Raw genomic sequence first — 18494 nt, forward strand, 5'->3', positions numbered from 1 at the left:
TCAGAGCAAATGAGAATCATGAGGTCAAAGGAGAACTGCCTGAAGAGCTCAGAGACAGAATTGTGGCAAGGCACAGATCTGGCCAAGGTTACAAAAAAATTTCTGCTGCCCTTAAGGTTCATAAGAGCACAGTGGCCTCCATAATCCTTAAATGGAAGACATTTGGGATGACCAGAACCCTTCCTTGAGCTGGGCGTCCGGCCAAACTGAGCTATCGGGGGGAGAAGAGCCTTGGTAAGAGAGGTAAAGAAGAACCCAAAGATGACTGTGGCTGAGCTCCAGAGATGCAGTCGGGAGATGGGAAAAAGTTGTAGTAAGTCAACCATCACTGCAGCCATCCACCAGTCAGGGCTTTATGGCAGAGTGGCCCGACGGAAGCCACTCCTCAGTGCAAGACACATGAAAGCCTGCATGGAGTTTGCTAAAAAGCACCTGAAGGACTCCAAGATGGTGATAAATAAGATTCTCTGGTCTGATGAGACCAAGATAGAACTTTTTGGCCTTAATTCTAAGCGGTATGTGTGGAGAAAACCAGGCACTGCTCATCACCTGTCTAATACAGTCTCAACAGTGAAGCATGGTGGTGGCAGCATCATGCTGTGGGGGTGTTTTTCATCTGCAGGGACAGGACGACTGGTTGCAATCGAGGAAAAGATGAATGTGGCCAAGTACAGGGATATCCTGGACGAAAACCTTCTCCAGAGTGCTCTGGACCTCAGACTGGGCCGAAGGTTCACCTTCCAACAAGACAATGACCCTAAAATAACGAAGGAGTGGCTTCACAACAACTCCGTGACTGTTCTTGAATGGCCCAGCCAGAGCCCTGACTTAAACCCAATTGAGCATCTCTGGAGAGACCTGAAAATGGCTGTCCACCAACGTTTATCATCCAACCTGACAGAACTGGAGAGGATCTGCAAGGAGGAATGGCAGAGGATACCCAAATCCAGATGTGAAAAACTTGTTGCATCTTTCCCAAAAAGACTCATGGCTGTATTAGATCAAAAGGGTGCTTCTACTAAATACTGAACAAAGGGTCTGAATACTTAGGACCATGTCATATTTCAGTTTTTCTTTTTTAATAAATGTGCAAAAATGTCAACAATTCTGTGTATTTCTGTCAATATGGGGTGCTGTGTGTACAATAATGAGGAAAAAAATTAACTTAAATGATTTTAGCAAATGGCTGCAATATAACAAAGAGTGAAAAATTTAAGGGGGTCTGAATACTTTCCGTACCCACTGTATGTGCATGAATGTTGTTGTTAGCCTGGTATGTGTTCCCTGCCCGTGTTTTCTAGTTTTATGTTTTATTTCCCCATTGAGGGTTTTTCCTTTGTTCCCGTGTTTTGTGTTTTGCCTGTTTGTTTACTTAATAAAGTTGAACTGCGATTGGATCCGCATCTCCTCGTCTGCTTCGCTGCCTCCATTCATTACAGAACGAATGACCGCATATGGATCCAGCAGTACTACAGGCGAACTTCAGACTCCTCTGCCTGAAACAAGAGGACCGTCCTGTGGAGGACCACATCCGCGACTTCCTCGAGCTGGCGAGTGTCGCGGACTTCCCAGACTCCTCCCTAGTGGCTTTCTTCAGGGGCAATCTGAACAGTTCGCTTAAGGAGCGGTTGCCACCGGCGACGCACGGCTGGACTCTCCTGGAATTCGTGGAGGAGATTTTGCTGGTCTGCGGCTCGTCACTCACTGTGGGCGTTGTTGAGGAGGACCCTGCCTCTCCTCCCGCAGTGGTGACCCTCCAGTCGTCCATGGCTCGTCCTTTCGCGCCTGCCCCACCTGCCAGCAAGCCAGAGCCCTTAGCCCCAGAGGTCAGTGAGCCAGTGCCTGTCGCTTCAGAGGTCAGTGAGCCAATGCCTGTAGCCTCCGATGTCAGTGAGCCAGCGCCTGTAGCCTCCGATGTCAGTGAGCCAGCGCCTGTAGCCTCCGATGTCCCTGAACCAGTGCCTGTGGCCTCGACCGTCCAAGAGCCAGTGCCAGTGGCCATGACCGTCCAAGAGCCAGTACCCACCGAGCTTTCCAGAGCTCAGCCTTCCGAGCTTTCCAGAGCTCCGCCTTCCGAGCTTTCCATAGCACCGCCTCCCGAGCTTCCCAGAGCTCCGCCTTCCGAGCTTCCCAGAGCTCCGCCTTCCGAGCTTCCTAGGGCTCCGCCTCCTGAGCCTTCCAGGGCTCCGCCTCCCAAGTCTCTCGAGTCTTCCAGGGCTCCTCATCCCGAGCCTCCCAGGGCTCCGCCCCTCAAGTCTCTCGAGCCTCCCAAGGCTCCACCCCTCAAGTCACTTGAGTCTTCCAGGGCTCCGCCTCTCAAGCCTCTAGAGCCTTCTAGGGCTCCGCCTCTCGAGCCTTCCAGGGCTCCGCCTCTCGAGCCTTCCAGGTCTCTGCCTCTCGAGCCTTCCAGGGCTCTGCCTCTCGAGTCTCCCGAGCCTTCCAGGGCTCCGCCCCTCAAGCCTTCCAGGGCTCCGCCCCTCAAGCCTTCCAGGGCTCTGCCTCACGCCTCAGCCTCTCGAGCCACCCAGGGCTCCGCCTCTCAAGTCTCTTGAGCCACCCAGGGCTCTGCCCCCAGAGCCTCCTACGGCTCCGCCTCCCGAGCCTCCTATGGCTCTGCTCCCAGAGACTCCAGAGCCTTCCAGGGCTCTGCCTCTGAAACCTCCTACGGCGCCACCTCCTCGCTCGCCTCCAGAGTCTTCCAGGTCTCCACCTCTAAAGCCTCCCGAGCCACCATCCTCGGCCTCCTGAGGTACCCTTAGCTGCACCTCCTGAACTTCCCTTGGCTCCGCCTTCAGAGCCTCCTTCAGTTCCACCTCCTGAACCTCCCTCAGCTCCGCCTCCAGTGGCTCCCCCAGCTCCGCCATCACCTCCCTTGGCTCCGCCCAACGCTGATTCGCCTCCTTCGGCGCCGCCACCCAAGGCCACGACTGCTCCGCCTCAGAAGTCCACCTTGGCTCCACCAGCTTCCCCAGTGGCCACTCCTCCTCCCAGGCCCCCTGAACCGGTCTTTGCCTTGTGGACGCCTCCCTGGCCTCCTGAGCTTGTCCCTACCCAGTGGATGTCCCCCAGGCCACCTGACCCCGGCCCCTTGACACACCCCCATAGACTGCTTGCCTGCCCTCTCGGCCTCCCTGGTCTGCCTGTCTACCCTCTCCACCTCCCTGGACTGCCTAATTGCCCCCGTGGACTGTCTCAGTGCCCCTTGTACCCCCGTGAATGGTCTCTGTGCCCCTTGTGCCCCCTTGAACTGTCTGTTTGCCCCTGGTGCCCTCATTTTGTTTTTTCTTTGTGGGTGTTTTTTGTCTTTTGTTTTTTTTTTTTTTTGGATCGTCTGGAATCCGATCCTTTGAGGGGGGGGTTCTGTCATGTTCATTGGTGTCTTTTGTCTTCGTGCTTTTATTTTGAAGTTCAGTTTAGTCCTTGTTTCCTGGTTCCTGTTTCCTGTTTGGTTTCTGTCATGTTCATTGGTGTCTTTTGTTGTTGTGCTCTTATGTTGAAGTTTAGTTTAGCCCCTGTTTCCTGTTTGGTTTTTTGTAGTCCTTTGTAGTTTGTTATTATGATTGGTGTTCCCTTGATTGTTTCTTCCAGGTGTCCCTCATTCCCTTGTATGTTCCTTTTGTATTTAAACCCTGGTTTCTTGTTCAGTCCTTGTCGATCGTTGTTTGATGTATGTGCATGAATGTTGTTGTTAGCCTGGTATGTGTTCCCTGCCCGTGTTTTCTAGTTTTATGTTTTATTTCCCCATTGAGTTTTGTGTTTTGCCTGTTTGTTTACTTAATAAAGTTGAACTGCGATTGGATCCGCATCTCCTCGTCTGCTTCGCTGCCTCCATTCATAACACATGTTAAGAGAACCCATCTGAGAATTCTTTTTTTTTCCTACTATTTTTAAGGCATTGGTTGCAATGAAATACACATCCACACTGCTGGTTCATTATTTTTTCAGCATTAAATGTTGGTGGTCAATAAAGCTTTCTGTGCTTTAGTGCCACCAGTTGTGCTGGTTTTGGTAAATGCAACTGCAATTTTATTGGTCAGGGCATTTGAAATTCATGTTTGCTGTGCAAAGGCCTTTAGACTGGCATGAAATTCAATGGCACGAGTCATGTGTTTACCACAATTGTTTCTAATTTGGTCATTTATGCTGTGCAAAACATTGTATATTTGCCACTTTGATCCACTTCTATGTGAAGTAAAATCATTCTGTACAAACAAATAAACAGTGGCAAGAAAAAATATGTAAACCCTTTGGAATTAGCTGTTTTTCTGCATTAATTGGTCATAAAATGTGATCTCATCTTCAAAGTCACAAGCATAGACAAACACAATGTGATTAAGCTAACATCACACAAACAATTATAATATTTTATGTCTTTATTGAACACATCCCGTTAAACATTCACAGTGCTGTGGAAAAAGTGGATTTAATAACTGGTCGATCCTGCTTTGGCAGCAAATAAACTCAACCAAGCATTTCCAGTAGCTGCAGAAACGTTTAGAAGGAATTTTGGACCATTTTTGCTTACAGAACTGCTTGAGATCAGCCATATCCTTAGAATGTCTTGTGTGAATGGTCTTGAGATCATTCCACAGCATCTCTATTGGGTTAAGATCTGGACTCTGACTAGGACACTCCAAAATGTTGATTTTCATTTTTTAAGCCGTTCTGTAGTGGATTTACTTTGATGTTTAGGGTCATTTTGATGCTGTATCTCCCAACTTCTACTGAACTTCAGCTGGTACACAGCAACCCTGACATTGTCCTGAAGGATATCTTGATAAATTTGGGAATTAATGTTTCCCTCGATGATGGCAAGTGGTCCAGGCCCCGAAGCAGCCCCAAATCATGATGCTCCCACCATCGTTCTTCACCGTTGGGATGATGCTTTTATGTTGGCATGTGTTGCCCTGTTTCCACCATATGTAGTACTGCGTGTTCAAACTTTCATCAGTCCACACAGCATTTTCCCAGTAGCATTGTGGAGTATCAAGTTGGTCTTTGGCAAACTTGGCATGCTGCAATGTTTTTTTGTTGGAAAGCAACAGCTTCCTTCGTGGTGTCCTGCCATGAACAACATGCCTGTTTAATGTTTTCTGTATAGTAGACTCATGAACAGAGATATTAACCAGTTCCACTGATTCCTCATTCTAGGGTTCTTTGTTACCTCATTGAGCTTTCAATGTGTGCCCTTTGAGTCAACGTGACTGGACGGCCACTTTTAGTGTAGTCTCAGTATTAAATCATCTTCATTTATAAACAATTTGTCTAACTGTGGACAGTTGAATATCTAAGTTCTTCAAAGATAACTTTGTAACCCTTTCCAGCTTTATACAAAGCAACAATTCTTGATCTTCTGAGATCTCTTTTTTAACAATTAGGGGGCTTTCACACTTGGTTCGATTGCCTGTTCCGAACCAGAGTTCGATTGCTCCCCCCTCCCCCCTCCCCCAATGGACTGTGTTCACATTATATATTTGTATCCGAACCGCGGTACGCTTGCGTCATCAAGCTGCAGCTGGTGCGTAATCGTGTTGCTTGATAACCGCGAAATGAAAAGGCGTCAAAATTCAATGAATAGACTTGCTCGGTTCACATTTGTTCTTCTTTTTTTTAACCTTTGGTTTTGTTTTCAACATCAAGATACAGAAACATACTTGCGTCTGTCTGTCGCAAAAATACTGAAATCGTTCAAAAGACAGCGGGCTGTCCGCCGAAGACAATTTTTGCGAAGGCAAGCAGAAATCATCTCTCTACTTGCAGTGCGTGTGCGTGTGCGTCAATCCCGCTTTTCGTCAAGGTAAGTGTATTCACACACACACACACACACACACACACACACACACACACGCACCACACACGAAAGTAAACCCTTTCCGCTCATTTTGAAAGTGACGCGTGTGAGACTGACGACCACATTATACGTCATCAATAGCGGTTCACTTCCGCGGTTTGGTTCGATTGTGATCATATCAGCAGCGAACCGTACTGGAGTTCACATGAACCGTACCCCAGACCACCTTTTTAAGTGGACCCGAGTACGGTTTGCGGGTGCGCACCGAGTTCGGAAGACAGCGTTCACATCATCCAATCGAACCGAACTCTGACGTCATTTGAACCAGGGTGCGCACCAAAAGTGCTAGTGTGAAAGCCCCTTTAGTGTCTGTACTTTGGTACCACGTCCTTACTAAAATAAAAAAGATGTATCTATGCCATTGTTTCTGCAGTACTGAGCACAGTCTCTATCCGTACCAGAGCACATTATGCCTGACAAATGACTGCTTTAATATGCTCACAGGCTTATTTTGAATACATGCTCTGTTAATACTTTAACACTGAAATGGAAAATTTATCAAATAAAAATTGTGACATGTCTTAGTGTGATTTTTTTAAACTGCTAACAGCTGCAAACTTAGTGTGGATGAGCAGCGTACACTGGGTGTATAAATCTGACAGCTCAAAAACTGGAAACACATTAGATATTGAGAATCATTTGAGTTGTATCAGATGACAGAGCAGAGCACTCATCCACTGTGAACCACGCAGCACATGTAAATTACATATTTATATAATTAAATCACAGCATTTGTGCTTTAATCCCAACTCAAACTTTATATATATAGCATTTAAAACAATAGAGACCAAAGTGCTTCACAGTAATACCATTTTAAATGACCACATACACAAACACCAGTAATCTAAAATCCAAACACTCCAAAACAGTGTCCTACATTTCATTTGTCAGACTCAAAGGCCATGAGATTGAGATGAGATTCCAGCCGTGACATATAAGTCTTCAATGATCACACTGGGCCATGTGCGAACTGTTTATCCAGTAAAGTGAATCTTCTGGCAAAAAACACACGTCATAATAAAAGCACAATTCAAAATAAAAGCTAGATGCCCGAAATGTAAGAAATTGTAACAGAAATATATAACAACTGTATAGTAAAATCTAATATTCACTGTTAAATTATTTTTTTTTTTGATGTTGAAATTAAATTAAACTTTAAAACTATAATTATTAAAATAATTATTACATTTATAAAAATAACTAAACTGGTGTGTTCAGTAGCACATTATCATATTAGCATATTTTTGCTGTAGTATCGAAATTGGTATCGAGAACCGTGAAATTTCACTGGTATCGGTACCGACTACTGAAATTTTGGTACCATGACATGAATAGCAAACTCAAGTTGTCTGAGTGCTTTTTATAATTCAAAGTAGCTCTAACCCACAACACCAATCTCTTTTCATTAACTGGATGCCAGGTTTGCCAACACCTGACTCTAATTAGCTTTTGTAACCTACACTGTGAATGTTTGAATGATTTATTTAATATATACTAGAAAAATACAATACCTTGTGTGTTATCAGTTAAAACAGATTGTGTTTGTTCATTATTGAAACTTAGATGAATATCAAACCAGATTTTAAGACAAATATATACATAAATATAGGTAAATCCAAAGGGTTCACATACTTTTTCTTGCCATTGTACCCATAATATAATTGACTCAGCAAAAGCCATAAGGGGGGCCCCTGTATGCCAAAGAAAGAAAGTAGGACATGGGGGGTTTTTAGAAAGGCCAAGTCAAAGTCCAGATCTCAGTACAGTTGAAATGCTGTGGGGAAACTTGTAAGAAACCCCTCCAACAACTCACACTTAAAGGCATTCTGCATTGAGGAATGGGCAAAAATCCTAGTCAGTATAACATACTGATATGCAGGGATTTACATATTTTATCCACAGGAAAAAAGTCTTCAAAAAGTCTTCAAAAAGTCTTCAAAAAGTTTTTGAAGTCAAATTTTCATTATTTGTTAAATTAAATCACCTTCACCTATCAGTACTATCCGAATAAGGTTCCGCCCTCATGTTGCAAAGGCAAAAAAAATTTCACAGCATTGTGTACAAGGTGTGACCTTGTAAAATGATGCATGTTCATCCAATAATACACTTATGTCACTACAAGCCCTTATGAACTTATTCCTTTTGTGGAAGATACTCATTTAAATGTACTGTACTAAAGGCACAGCTTAAGGAAAATGTGCTTTTTTCTGGTTACAAAGTGTATCAAGGTTGAAGAAATACATGTATTTTTTATTGAATATTGATGGAGCTACATCATTTGTGTGAAAAGAAAAAATAACAGAAAGGTGTTTTCATTATATATTTTTTAAAGGTGGAGAGGGAAGGCCCCAGGGGGCCTTTAGCCCCATTGTACCCTACATTCAAATATGGTGAGTAAAGGTGTGCCAATGATGCCAAACAGTTTTGGGTCTCATGTATTTCATAACCGATTGTGACATGTGAAGTTTGAATACACGAGAACATGAAAGAGATTTAGGAAAAAGAGCAGCTTGGAGATAATTACAAATATTTTATTTTGTGTTCCACAGAAGAAAAAACATCACACGGGTTTGGAACAACATAAGGATGTGAATGATGACAGAATTTGTATTTTTGGGTCAATTATCCCTTGAAGAAAGTTGTTATTTGATAAGAATGTTTTTGTCTCCCCAAATTCTGTTTGGTTGATAAGGATGTTTTTTTAGGATGCTGGTTAAGGAACATTAATTTTTTCTGAATGTGTCTCTAATGTGTTGTTTTCACCTCACTGCATCAGCGATCCTGCTGCTCTCTTTCCTGCGGTCAGTGGACAAACGTCCAATAAGGTAGGAAGGGTCCAGGCCACCGCAGAAGATGCTCCCCACTGCACTGAGCAGCAGCAGCTTGCTGTCATCGGCTGCCGCGATCCCCAGAGCCCGACACAACTCCTTCATTATCTGAACACAAACACAGTGAGAGTTTCTATAAAATATAAACCAAAGCAGAGACTTATGTGAACAGGAGCCACAGCACATACACTGTCAGAGCACTGTGACTTTTTCCTGTGTTCAGTACTAATCATAATTATATATATATGTGTGTATTGTAATAAAATGTGTGAATGTAATGTTAAACTGAACTACAAACATATAGGGGAGGGTGTGTTAAATATCACCTTCTTAATCCAAGAAACTGAATATTTTTGTCATGTTACCATACTGTACACTCACAAAGCACCTTATAAAAGTGCCTGATGTGGTCTTCTGCTGTTGTGGCCCATCCGTCTCAATTCTGAGATGCTATTCTGCTCCCTACAATTGTACAGAATGGTATCTGAGGTTCCATAGGCTTTCTGTCATCTTGAACCAGTCTGGCCTTTCTCTGTTGACCTCTCTCATCAACAAGGCATTTCCATACACAGAACTGCAGCTCACTGGATGTTTTTCTGTTTTTGGCACTATTCTGAGTAAATTCTAGAAACTGTTGTGTGTGAAAATCCCAGAAGATCAACAGTTACAGAAATACTCAAACCAGCCCATCTGACACCAACAATCATGCCACAGTCCAAATCTCTGAGATCGGGACTCGTACCGAGGACCTGCTTGCAGTGAATCAACAGTGCTACCCACTGAGCCACTAAGTAAATGGCACCGGCTATATACTGTACATGCCAATAGTCAGATGGAATCTGGAAAAAATCTGGAAAAATATTGTGAAATACACGTTGAAGCAAAGGCATGGAGACACAAGTAATTAAAAACTGGTGTGGCGACATTGGTATGGCGCTTGACTTTCTGAATGGGGAGCGACCAGAGTTCGAGTTCGCCTTTTGCCAATTTCACTCTTCTCCCCATATCATCACATATATATCTTCCCATCATCCCATCATATTAAAATGCCTTTTATTAAAACCAACTCTCTATCATTTGTGTGTTGATAAAACTGTCATACCATCCATCAAGTATAACATTTTCTAGTTTGTTCAGCTTTCTGCTATTCGGCTACATGCATTAGAAGCATACAGATTCCCCCCTTAGTATAGTTCAGTGTACTGTTGACTCAAGAAATGGTACAAGTGGATTGTTCAGTCTGATTTGATGAACTGACTCAACTGGCTCACTGAAAAAAAAAAAAAGTTCAAAAGAATGATTTTTGAACAAGAGAGAAGACCGAGGAAAAAGTATTTAACAATGAAAATATTACATACTTTAACTTTCAAAAGATGTACACCGATGAGCCAAAACATTGACCACCTGCCTAATATGCTGTTGGTCCTCCGCATGCCACCAAAACAGTGCCAACCCGCCAAAGCATGGACTCTATAAGAACAATGAAGGTGTCCTGTGGTATCTGGCACCAAGACATTAGCAGCAGATCCTTCAAGTCCTGTAAGTTGTGAGGTTGAGCAGCATGGATCGGACTTGTTGGTACAGCACATCCCACAGATGCTCAATCGTATTGAGATCTGGGAAATTTGAAGCCAGGATAACACCTTAAACTCTTCATCATGTTCCTCAAAACCATTCTCGAACATTGTGTGCTGTGTGGCAGGGCGCATTATCCTGCTGAAAGAGGCCACTGCCATCAGGGAATACCATTGCCATGAAGGGGTGTACCTGGTCTGCAATGATGTTTAGGTAGATGGCACGTGTCAAACTGATGTCCACATGAATGGCCTGACACAGGGTTTCCCAGCAGAACATTGCCCAGAGCATCACACTCCATCCACTGGCTTGTCATCTTCCCACAGTGCATCCTGGTGCCATCACTTCTCCAGATAAACACTGCACACGTACACAGCCGTCAAAGTGATGTAAAAGAAAACTTGACTCCTCAGACCAGGCGACTTTCTTCCACTCCTCCAAGGTCCAGTTCCGATGCTCGCGTGCCCATTGTAGGCACTTTCGACGGTGGACAGGGTTCATCATGGGCACTCTGACTGGTCTGTGGTTACACAGCCCAATATGCAGTAGTGTGTTGTGACACATTCCTCCTGTAACCACCATTAACATTTTCTGTGAGTTGTGCCACAGTAGAACTTCTGTCGGTTTGAACCAGACAGGACAGCCTTCATTGCCCTCTAGAATCGATGAGCCTTGGGTGCCCAACATTCTGTCAACGGTTTGTGATTTGGACATCCTCGGACCACTGTCGATTGTCACCACGCATCTCATAAGCCTTGCTGGTTCAGAGATGCTCTGACCCAAGTCGCTCAGGTCTTTACTCCTGCCCATTTCTCCTGCAGTCAGCACGTTGACTATGAGAACTGATTGTTCACTTACAATCTAATCTACCCAGACCTTGACACGTGGCCTTGTTAGGAGATGATCAACATTATTCGCTTCACCTATGAGTGGTCATAATGTTTTGGCTCATCACTGTATGTGTATAAGGCTGCACATCGTCCAACTAAACACACTTTAAGAAAACAAAATAGATGTTTTTTTTCACATACAATTCATTCAGCAACATAGCAAAGCTCTTAAAGCTCAGCACAGTAGAAAGCATACAGTAGCACTCCGGCTGGACTCCTGCAGTAGTTTCTCTGAGTTGGGCTCTGCAAGCATCTATGAAGACAAGCTGATGTGTTGTTTTAACCTCATAATAGAGTGAACAGCGTGTGAGAGTTAAGCCTGTTAGCTAAGTGCTTATCAGAATTCTTCCTCCCACATTTCACGCAGCATCTCAGAGCGACCCAGCCGTGAGTGCAGGCATTTAGTGCTGCATATCGGCCTCTGTCATGCTGCTCTGCAAATAAGTTTTCTGGAAAAGTGAGTGAGTCATCACAGCGGGTGTGTTTTCGCTACTATTACTGCCTGATTCACAGTAGAGCTTTACTTAGAGCAAAGACAGCAGCGAAGTGGAGTGCTCTAGCTATTTTTTAAGCTTTGCATGCATTGACTTTGGTCTCACAGGACATGTTTATGTTGCAACCAAGTGCAGGGATGGTTCAAAGAGGTGGACCAAATGACCATTGAAATTAAAAGGTGTTTTTTCTGTTAGGTATAGTTCTTAACTGCCCAATCCTTCAATAACTGCCTCTTTGTAAAGCCTAATAAAATCAAGGGCTGTATGTATATAACTTCTTAGTAATGCTAAAAGGAATAGTCTTAAGCTATGACTTAAGTGTGAAATATTTCTTAGCAAAAAGTAGGACTTATGTAAGAGTAAAAGCGTTTTATAAATAGGCTAAAGGCAACTTGTAGCCAAGTTTAAAGCTTAAGTGTTGTGAAATAAGGACTACAGTGATGTCTACCCAAAACAGACACCCACAACCACTGAATCAGTCAATAATGAGCCAGCAAGAATTATGACATTCCTTCATTATTTAGTACCAAAAATTATTAAAAAAATGTTGATAACAGATTAATCTGTTGAAAGCCATTTATTCCCTTTCTTGCTGTTAAGTTGTTTTTGCAGAATGGAAATGGAAACTTGTATGATTTTGAGATGATGATATTTATAGATAAGTATAAATCAGTAAAATGTAAATTGTGTGCTGGGTTAAACATCTTAATTGCATTAAACAGCAGAAGGAATGGCTGCTTGTTTGATATGAAGGGTTAGGCTCTTTTCAGATGCAGCTCTGTCGCAGTTTTTATGGCTTTTATTTCCCACAGAAATGCATTTACTCTTCTGTAAAGTGACATCAGAGAAGGAGGTTCTCTGTGCAAGAGCACAAATATCTTATAACTTATCATAATGAAATTCATTGTTGATTATTTTCATCATTGATTTTTGTAGCTTAAGTGATAATAAAGGTTGTATCGTTTAGTTGTTGTAGCCCTCTGAAAGCTTAGGCATGTAGCCCATCAAATTAGTCAAATGCTTAATATTGCTGTATATACACAATAATGAGTTTTATTGTATTCATTAAATGGAAAAAATGGCATACACTTCAAAAATGATGTTGACTAGAAATAAAATTTCCCTAAAAATCTAGTCTAAAACTTTTTCTTTGCTGGAGACTCTGTGGTTTCAACACAATACAGGCATCATGCTACTCTTAACTAGGTTAGGATGCATCTCCAGCACTCTTAAATCATTTAGAAGCCAAGACCAAGTCTTAACACTAATGAACCTTTATGAATGACGCCTATTCTTAAGGCCAGGAATAAGAGCAAAAATGATGACATTCTGAGAATTTTGACACACTTAAGACTAAACTTTTACTCTAAGTGGCTTTATGCATACACTCACTGAGCACTTTATAAGGAACACCTGTACATCTACTTATTCATGCGATCCCTAATCAGCCAATCGTGTGTCAGCAGCGCAATGCACCCGTATTAACTGACGCTCCTGACCCGTATCATGCAGATATGGGTAAGGAGCTTCAATTAATGTTCACATCAACCATCAGAATGGGGAAAAATGGGATCTTAGTGATTTTGAATGTGGCATGATTGTTGGTTCCAGACAGACTGGTTTGAGTATTTCTATCTAACATCCAGTTAGCAGCAGTTCTGTGGATGGAAATACCTTGTTGATGATAGAGATCAATGGAGAATGCACAAATGCAGAATATACTGGACACGCCAAGGCACAGTCGTGTGCACACACAAGATCATGTATACACAAAGTGTCTCAGCAGCAGATATTACCGATGTGTAAAAAACCCACTTAATAAAGTTCGTAGAGGATTTAACATCTTTTGCAACATTTTAAGTATCCCCACACATTCCATGTTCACAGTGCACAAAATCCCACATTTTTCATTTTTACATGTTGGTGAAAATGAGTAATCCACACATTGGAACACAAGAATCAACAGTTTCTTTCTATAGGACTGAACATCCATGTCTCTCCGTGCATAATGTCTCATCATCATCTCTCTACGTGCAGCGTAGACTTTTTAACATGCATGTGCTCTCGTAAAGGGACAGAACGCTAGTTTTATTCCCACTGTAAAAAAACAAACACATTTTCTCTCATTAATTCACTTTTAGAGATGAAGCACCGAATGAGATCTAATAAACTTTGTTAAACCCCAGTTATACACGTGTCTGGAAATCACAAGCTGCTCAATAGCCAAAATATAAGTATACATTTATTTAGGTAACATTTCAAAACGTGAACAATAATTGGACATGATAATGGCTTTTGATATGAAAAGAAGCAAGATCAGTATGGCTGTTAGGATATTATATCAGAGCTGCAGGTGAAGATAAATATTTGAAACAGTCTACTTGAACCTCATAAAACACCTGTTTCATGTCTCATTTCTGGACAATACAGGTACTTATGTTTTTGTTCTTTGTATATCAGTCAGTGTTGGTCTTGTTTGGGTTGTCTGATTTCATATACACATTGTTAATTCACAGATTAGGCCTGATATCTCCCTACTGTATATTACACATCAAAACCGTCTGTTCTCTCAGCCAATAATTCAATCTTTAACTCAGTGACTAAATCTTTGATCCATCTTGTGAAAAAACTACACATGGGCAAAAGCTGCATGACAGCATGACTAAACGGTTGATTGAAAACCCACAGAACTCTTGTCTTAAAAGCACATGTATAAATAGCAGAACGGCTGAGGTTAATATGATGTATTTATTAATTTATATCTGTAAAGCACATACACTCACCTAAAGGATTATTAGGAACACCATACTAATACTGTGTTTGACCCACTTTCACCTTCAGAACTGCCTTAATTCTACGTGGCATTGATTCAACAAGGTGCTGAAAGCATTCTTTAGAAATGTTGGCCCATATTGATAGGATAGCATCTTGCAGTTGATGAAGATTTGTGGGATGCACATCCAGGACACGAAGCTCCCGTTCCACCACATCCCAAAGATGCTCTATTGGGTTGAGATCTGGTGACTGTGGGGGCCATTTTAGTACAGTGAACTCATTGTCATGTTCAAGAAACCAATTTGAAATGATTCGAGCTTTGTGACATGGTGCATTATCCTGCTGGAAGTAGCCATCAGAGGATGGGTACATGGTGGCCATAAAGGGATGGACATGGTCAGAAACAATGCTCAGGTAGGCCGTGGCATTTAAACGATGCCCAATTGGCACTAAGGGGCCTAAAGTGTGCCAAGAAAACATCCCCCACACCATTACACCACCACCAGCAGCCTGCACAGTGGTAACAAGGCATGATGGATCCATGTTCTCATTCTGTTTACGCCAAATTCTGACTCTACCATCTGAATGTCTCAACAGAAATCGAGACTCATCAGTCCAGGCAACATTTTTCCAGTCTTCAACTGTCCAATTTTGGTGAGCTCTTGCAAATTGTAGCCTCTTTTTCCTATTTGTAGTGGAGATGAGTCCGCCTCAAGGTTGTGCGTGTTGTGGCTTCACAAATGCTTTGCTGCATACCTCGGTTGTAACGAGTGGTTATTTCAGGCAAAGTTGCTCTTCTATCAGCTTGAATCAGTCAGCCCATTCTCCTCTGACCTCACACCATTCTTTGTAAACCCTAGAAATGGTTGTGCGTGAAAATCCCAGTAACTGAGCAGATTGTGAAATATTCAGACCGGCCCGTCTGGCACCAACAACCATGCCACGCTCAAAATTGCTTAAATCACATTTCTTTCCCATTCTGACACGGTGAGCGAGCCCTCCGCCCTCCGCGCTTCCCAGAGCTCCACCTCTCAAGCCTCTCGAACCTTCTAGGGCTCCGCCCCTCAAGCCTCTTGAGCCTTCTAGGGCTCTGCCCCTCAAGCCTCTCGAGCCTCCCAGGCCTCCGCCTCTAGAGCCTCCTACGGCGCCACCTTCCTCGGCTCAATTTTAAGCAGAATGTTAGTCCCAGTCACCATTCACTTTCATGACGTATTGTGAATGACACAATGGAGTCAGTCTCCCTACACTCTCAAACTACTATATTAGATCAGATTAGACTAGAATTAACTCATAACTGAGACTCATTGTGCAGAGTACAAGCACAAAGCCAATGAAATATAGTCCATCTATAATGTGTAAATATTATGGTAAGGTGCAAATTGGCATGTCAGTGCAAAGTAATCATTGTAGACCAGAGACATGGAATAGAATGTTCAGAATGATACATGTGCAAAATGACAAAATAAATGGCAATCATAATATGTAACATTCAAAATGGCAATAAAGATAAATAACAATACAGACAGATTTGTACAGTCCAACCAATGGGTGTATTCTGTGAAACCTGTTTAAAAACTATTATAATGTTTGCAGTTCTATTTGGAGCAGAAATAACACAACTAGGGATGCACCAATTTATCGGCCAAACATCGGTATCGGCCGATATTGGCCTTGTTGACTGCCATCGACCTATCTGCAAATACGATGTGATTCACAGATGGCAGTGGCCGATGATTATCTGTTTATATGTGTTGGTTATTTGCGGTCGACTTGGACAACAGTTGCCTACCCAGCTGCAGATTCAGAGAAGATCCAACAGGTGCTCCTATAATATGACCCCCACAGCCACTGGCTGGACACGACTCTGACATAATGTAAGAGGGCAACGGGTGCCATGTTCACGTGTGGTTTGTTTTCAAATGAGTGCAAGAAAATGTTGGTGGTGTGGGAGTATTTTACAGTCTCGGAAAAACATCAACAATATGCAGTTTGTAAGACATGTTACGGCGACATTTCAAGAGGAGATACTACAAGCAAGAATTTTAACACATCAAATCTCATTGCCCATTTGAAAAGCTGACATGAAGAAGTGTACAACGATTACCTGAAAGCTGACAAAAAACGGAGAGATGAACTGGACACCAAGAAAGCACAAACCACCACCAGCAAGACTCAGTCGATACCCACAGCATTTGAGAAAGGGAAAAAAATTCCACATGGACAGCACAAAAGCTAAAGAGATCACTAAAAAGATGATGGAGTTTATCGCATTAGATGACCGACCTTTCTCCGTTGTGGTGGACGTGGGGTTTCGAGAACTGATGGAGTATATGGAGCCCCGTTACACACTACCCAGTCATTATTTTGCAGACATCTGTCTTCCCGAAGTCTACAACATTGTTGCCACACACATTCATGAGCTACTGGCCAGTGACGTCCCTGCCATTAGTTTTACAATTGATATATGTAGTTTGGATGCTAGCCCTGTGAGTATGCTTAGCTTCACTGCACAGTGGATTGACAAAGGTTTTGACTTGATAAAAGCAGTTACACTCCTAGGAGTTCACAGGCTCCCACTCCGCATCTGCTATCTCAAAGGCATTTGAGAAAATTTTTGAAACATGGAAAATAGACAAATCCATAGTGTGTAATGTCACGAGAGAAAATGCCAGAATTATGGCAAAAGCTATGTTGGATAGTGGTCTGGCTAGTTTTGACTGCATGGCACACACCTTGCAGCTAGCTGTCCACGATGGCATGCTGAGCCATAGCAGCATCTCAGATGTAGTGGCAATAGGCAGAAAGATAGTGGGGCACTTTAAACACTCACCCCTTGCCTACTCACACCTGCAGGCTGTGCAGATCCAGTTGGGGATGAAACCAAAAAGGCTACAGCAAGACGTTGCCACTCGGTGGAATAGTACATTCTACATGATGGAAAGCCTTCTGGATCAAAAGTAAACACTTGCAACATATACTGCAGACTACGACCTCCCCGCAACCCTCACTGCTCACCAGTGGGGATTCGTTGAAAACCTGAGATGTCTTTTAAGCAAGTAGGCTAACACAGACCATGGTGTTAAAACAACAAAGACTGCATTATTAGAAGCTGTAAACAAACAATTCAATCAAATCAAGTCTGATCCCATTTTCTGCATTGCAACATCACTGGATCCCAGATATAAGAACCGCTACTTTGATGAGGATGTTAAACAATGCACATGAGCAACAGTTGAGGCGCAGTGAATAGGCCTGCTGCCAGTAGAGAGAGAGCTGATCACACACACACAGAGCAAGAGGGCACGAAAAGATGGGGCAACGCCCATTTTGCATGACATGTTTGAGGAGATTCTGGAGGAAAAGGGATCAGAAAGGCCAAGGACAAGGGCATCACAGCAATTGGATGGTTTCTTTGCAGAGGCCCCCCGTCTCCAGAAATGAGACCACAGTTGCATACTGGAGAAATAATCACCTCCATTTTCCAGCACTGGCACAAATGGCACACAAATACCTATGTGCTCCATGTACCAGCACGGACAGTGAGTGTCTGTTTAGCTCTGCGTCTCACATCTTGATGAGAAGAGAAATAGACTGAGCTGCGACAAGACAGAGATACTTATCATTGTAAAGAAAAACATGCATCTTACTAAGAAGTAGGCTATAAGGTACCAGTGATTTTATTTGATCATTAATATACAGAAGAGGGGGCCCACTGTATAAGAGGCCAATTTTTGTTTTGTTGAAAGGCCCATTTTCAGCCCCATGTTTCAACCAACTGTAAGTTTGTGCTTAATGGAAACACAAGAACTTTGTATTCTGTAGGAAAAACACAAGAGCTGAAAGATGGCCCTATTTTTGTTTGTATTTATTAATCTTATATATTTTATTTTATATTTTATTGCTTTTATAATCACTTTTACATTTAAATTGAATTACATTTATGTTTCACAAATGTTTAATTGTTGGGCTATGTACCAAAAAATTCTTCTCATTGAGTAGGCAGATGTATAGCAGTCTAAAAACTAGGGATACACCGATACCACTTTTTCCCTTCTGATCCGATTCTGATATTGGAAATCTC

The 18494-nt window shown here is 42.7% G+C and overlaps 1 protein-coding gene across 2 annotated transcripts in view; it reads right to left on the reverse strand.

The window, feature by feature from the left end:
• Positions 1 to 18494, reverse strand: part of LOC127661276 (chromodomain Y-like protein 2) — a 92264-nt gene that overhangs the window by 15492 nt on the left and 58278 nt on the right. For both annotated transcript variants that reach the window (XM_052151911.1, XM_052151910.1), the window contains exon 4: positions 8615 to 8787. In XM_052151911.1, coding sequence (XP_052007871.1) covers positions 8615 to 8787 — 173 coding nt within the window. The remainder of the gene's footprint in view (positions 1 to 8614; positions 8788 to 18494) is intronic.

This window comes from Xyrauchen texanus, chromosome 21 (genome assembly GCF_025860055.1).
Source record: "Xyrauchen texanus isolate HMW12.3.18 chromosome 21, RBS_HiC_50CHRs, whole genome shotgun sequence".
Taxonomy (NCBI): domain Eukaryota; kingdom Metazoa; phylum Chordata; class Actinopteri; order Cypriniformes; family Catostomidae; genus Xyrauchen; species Xyrauchen texanus.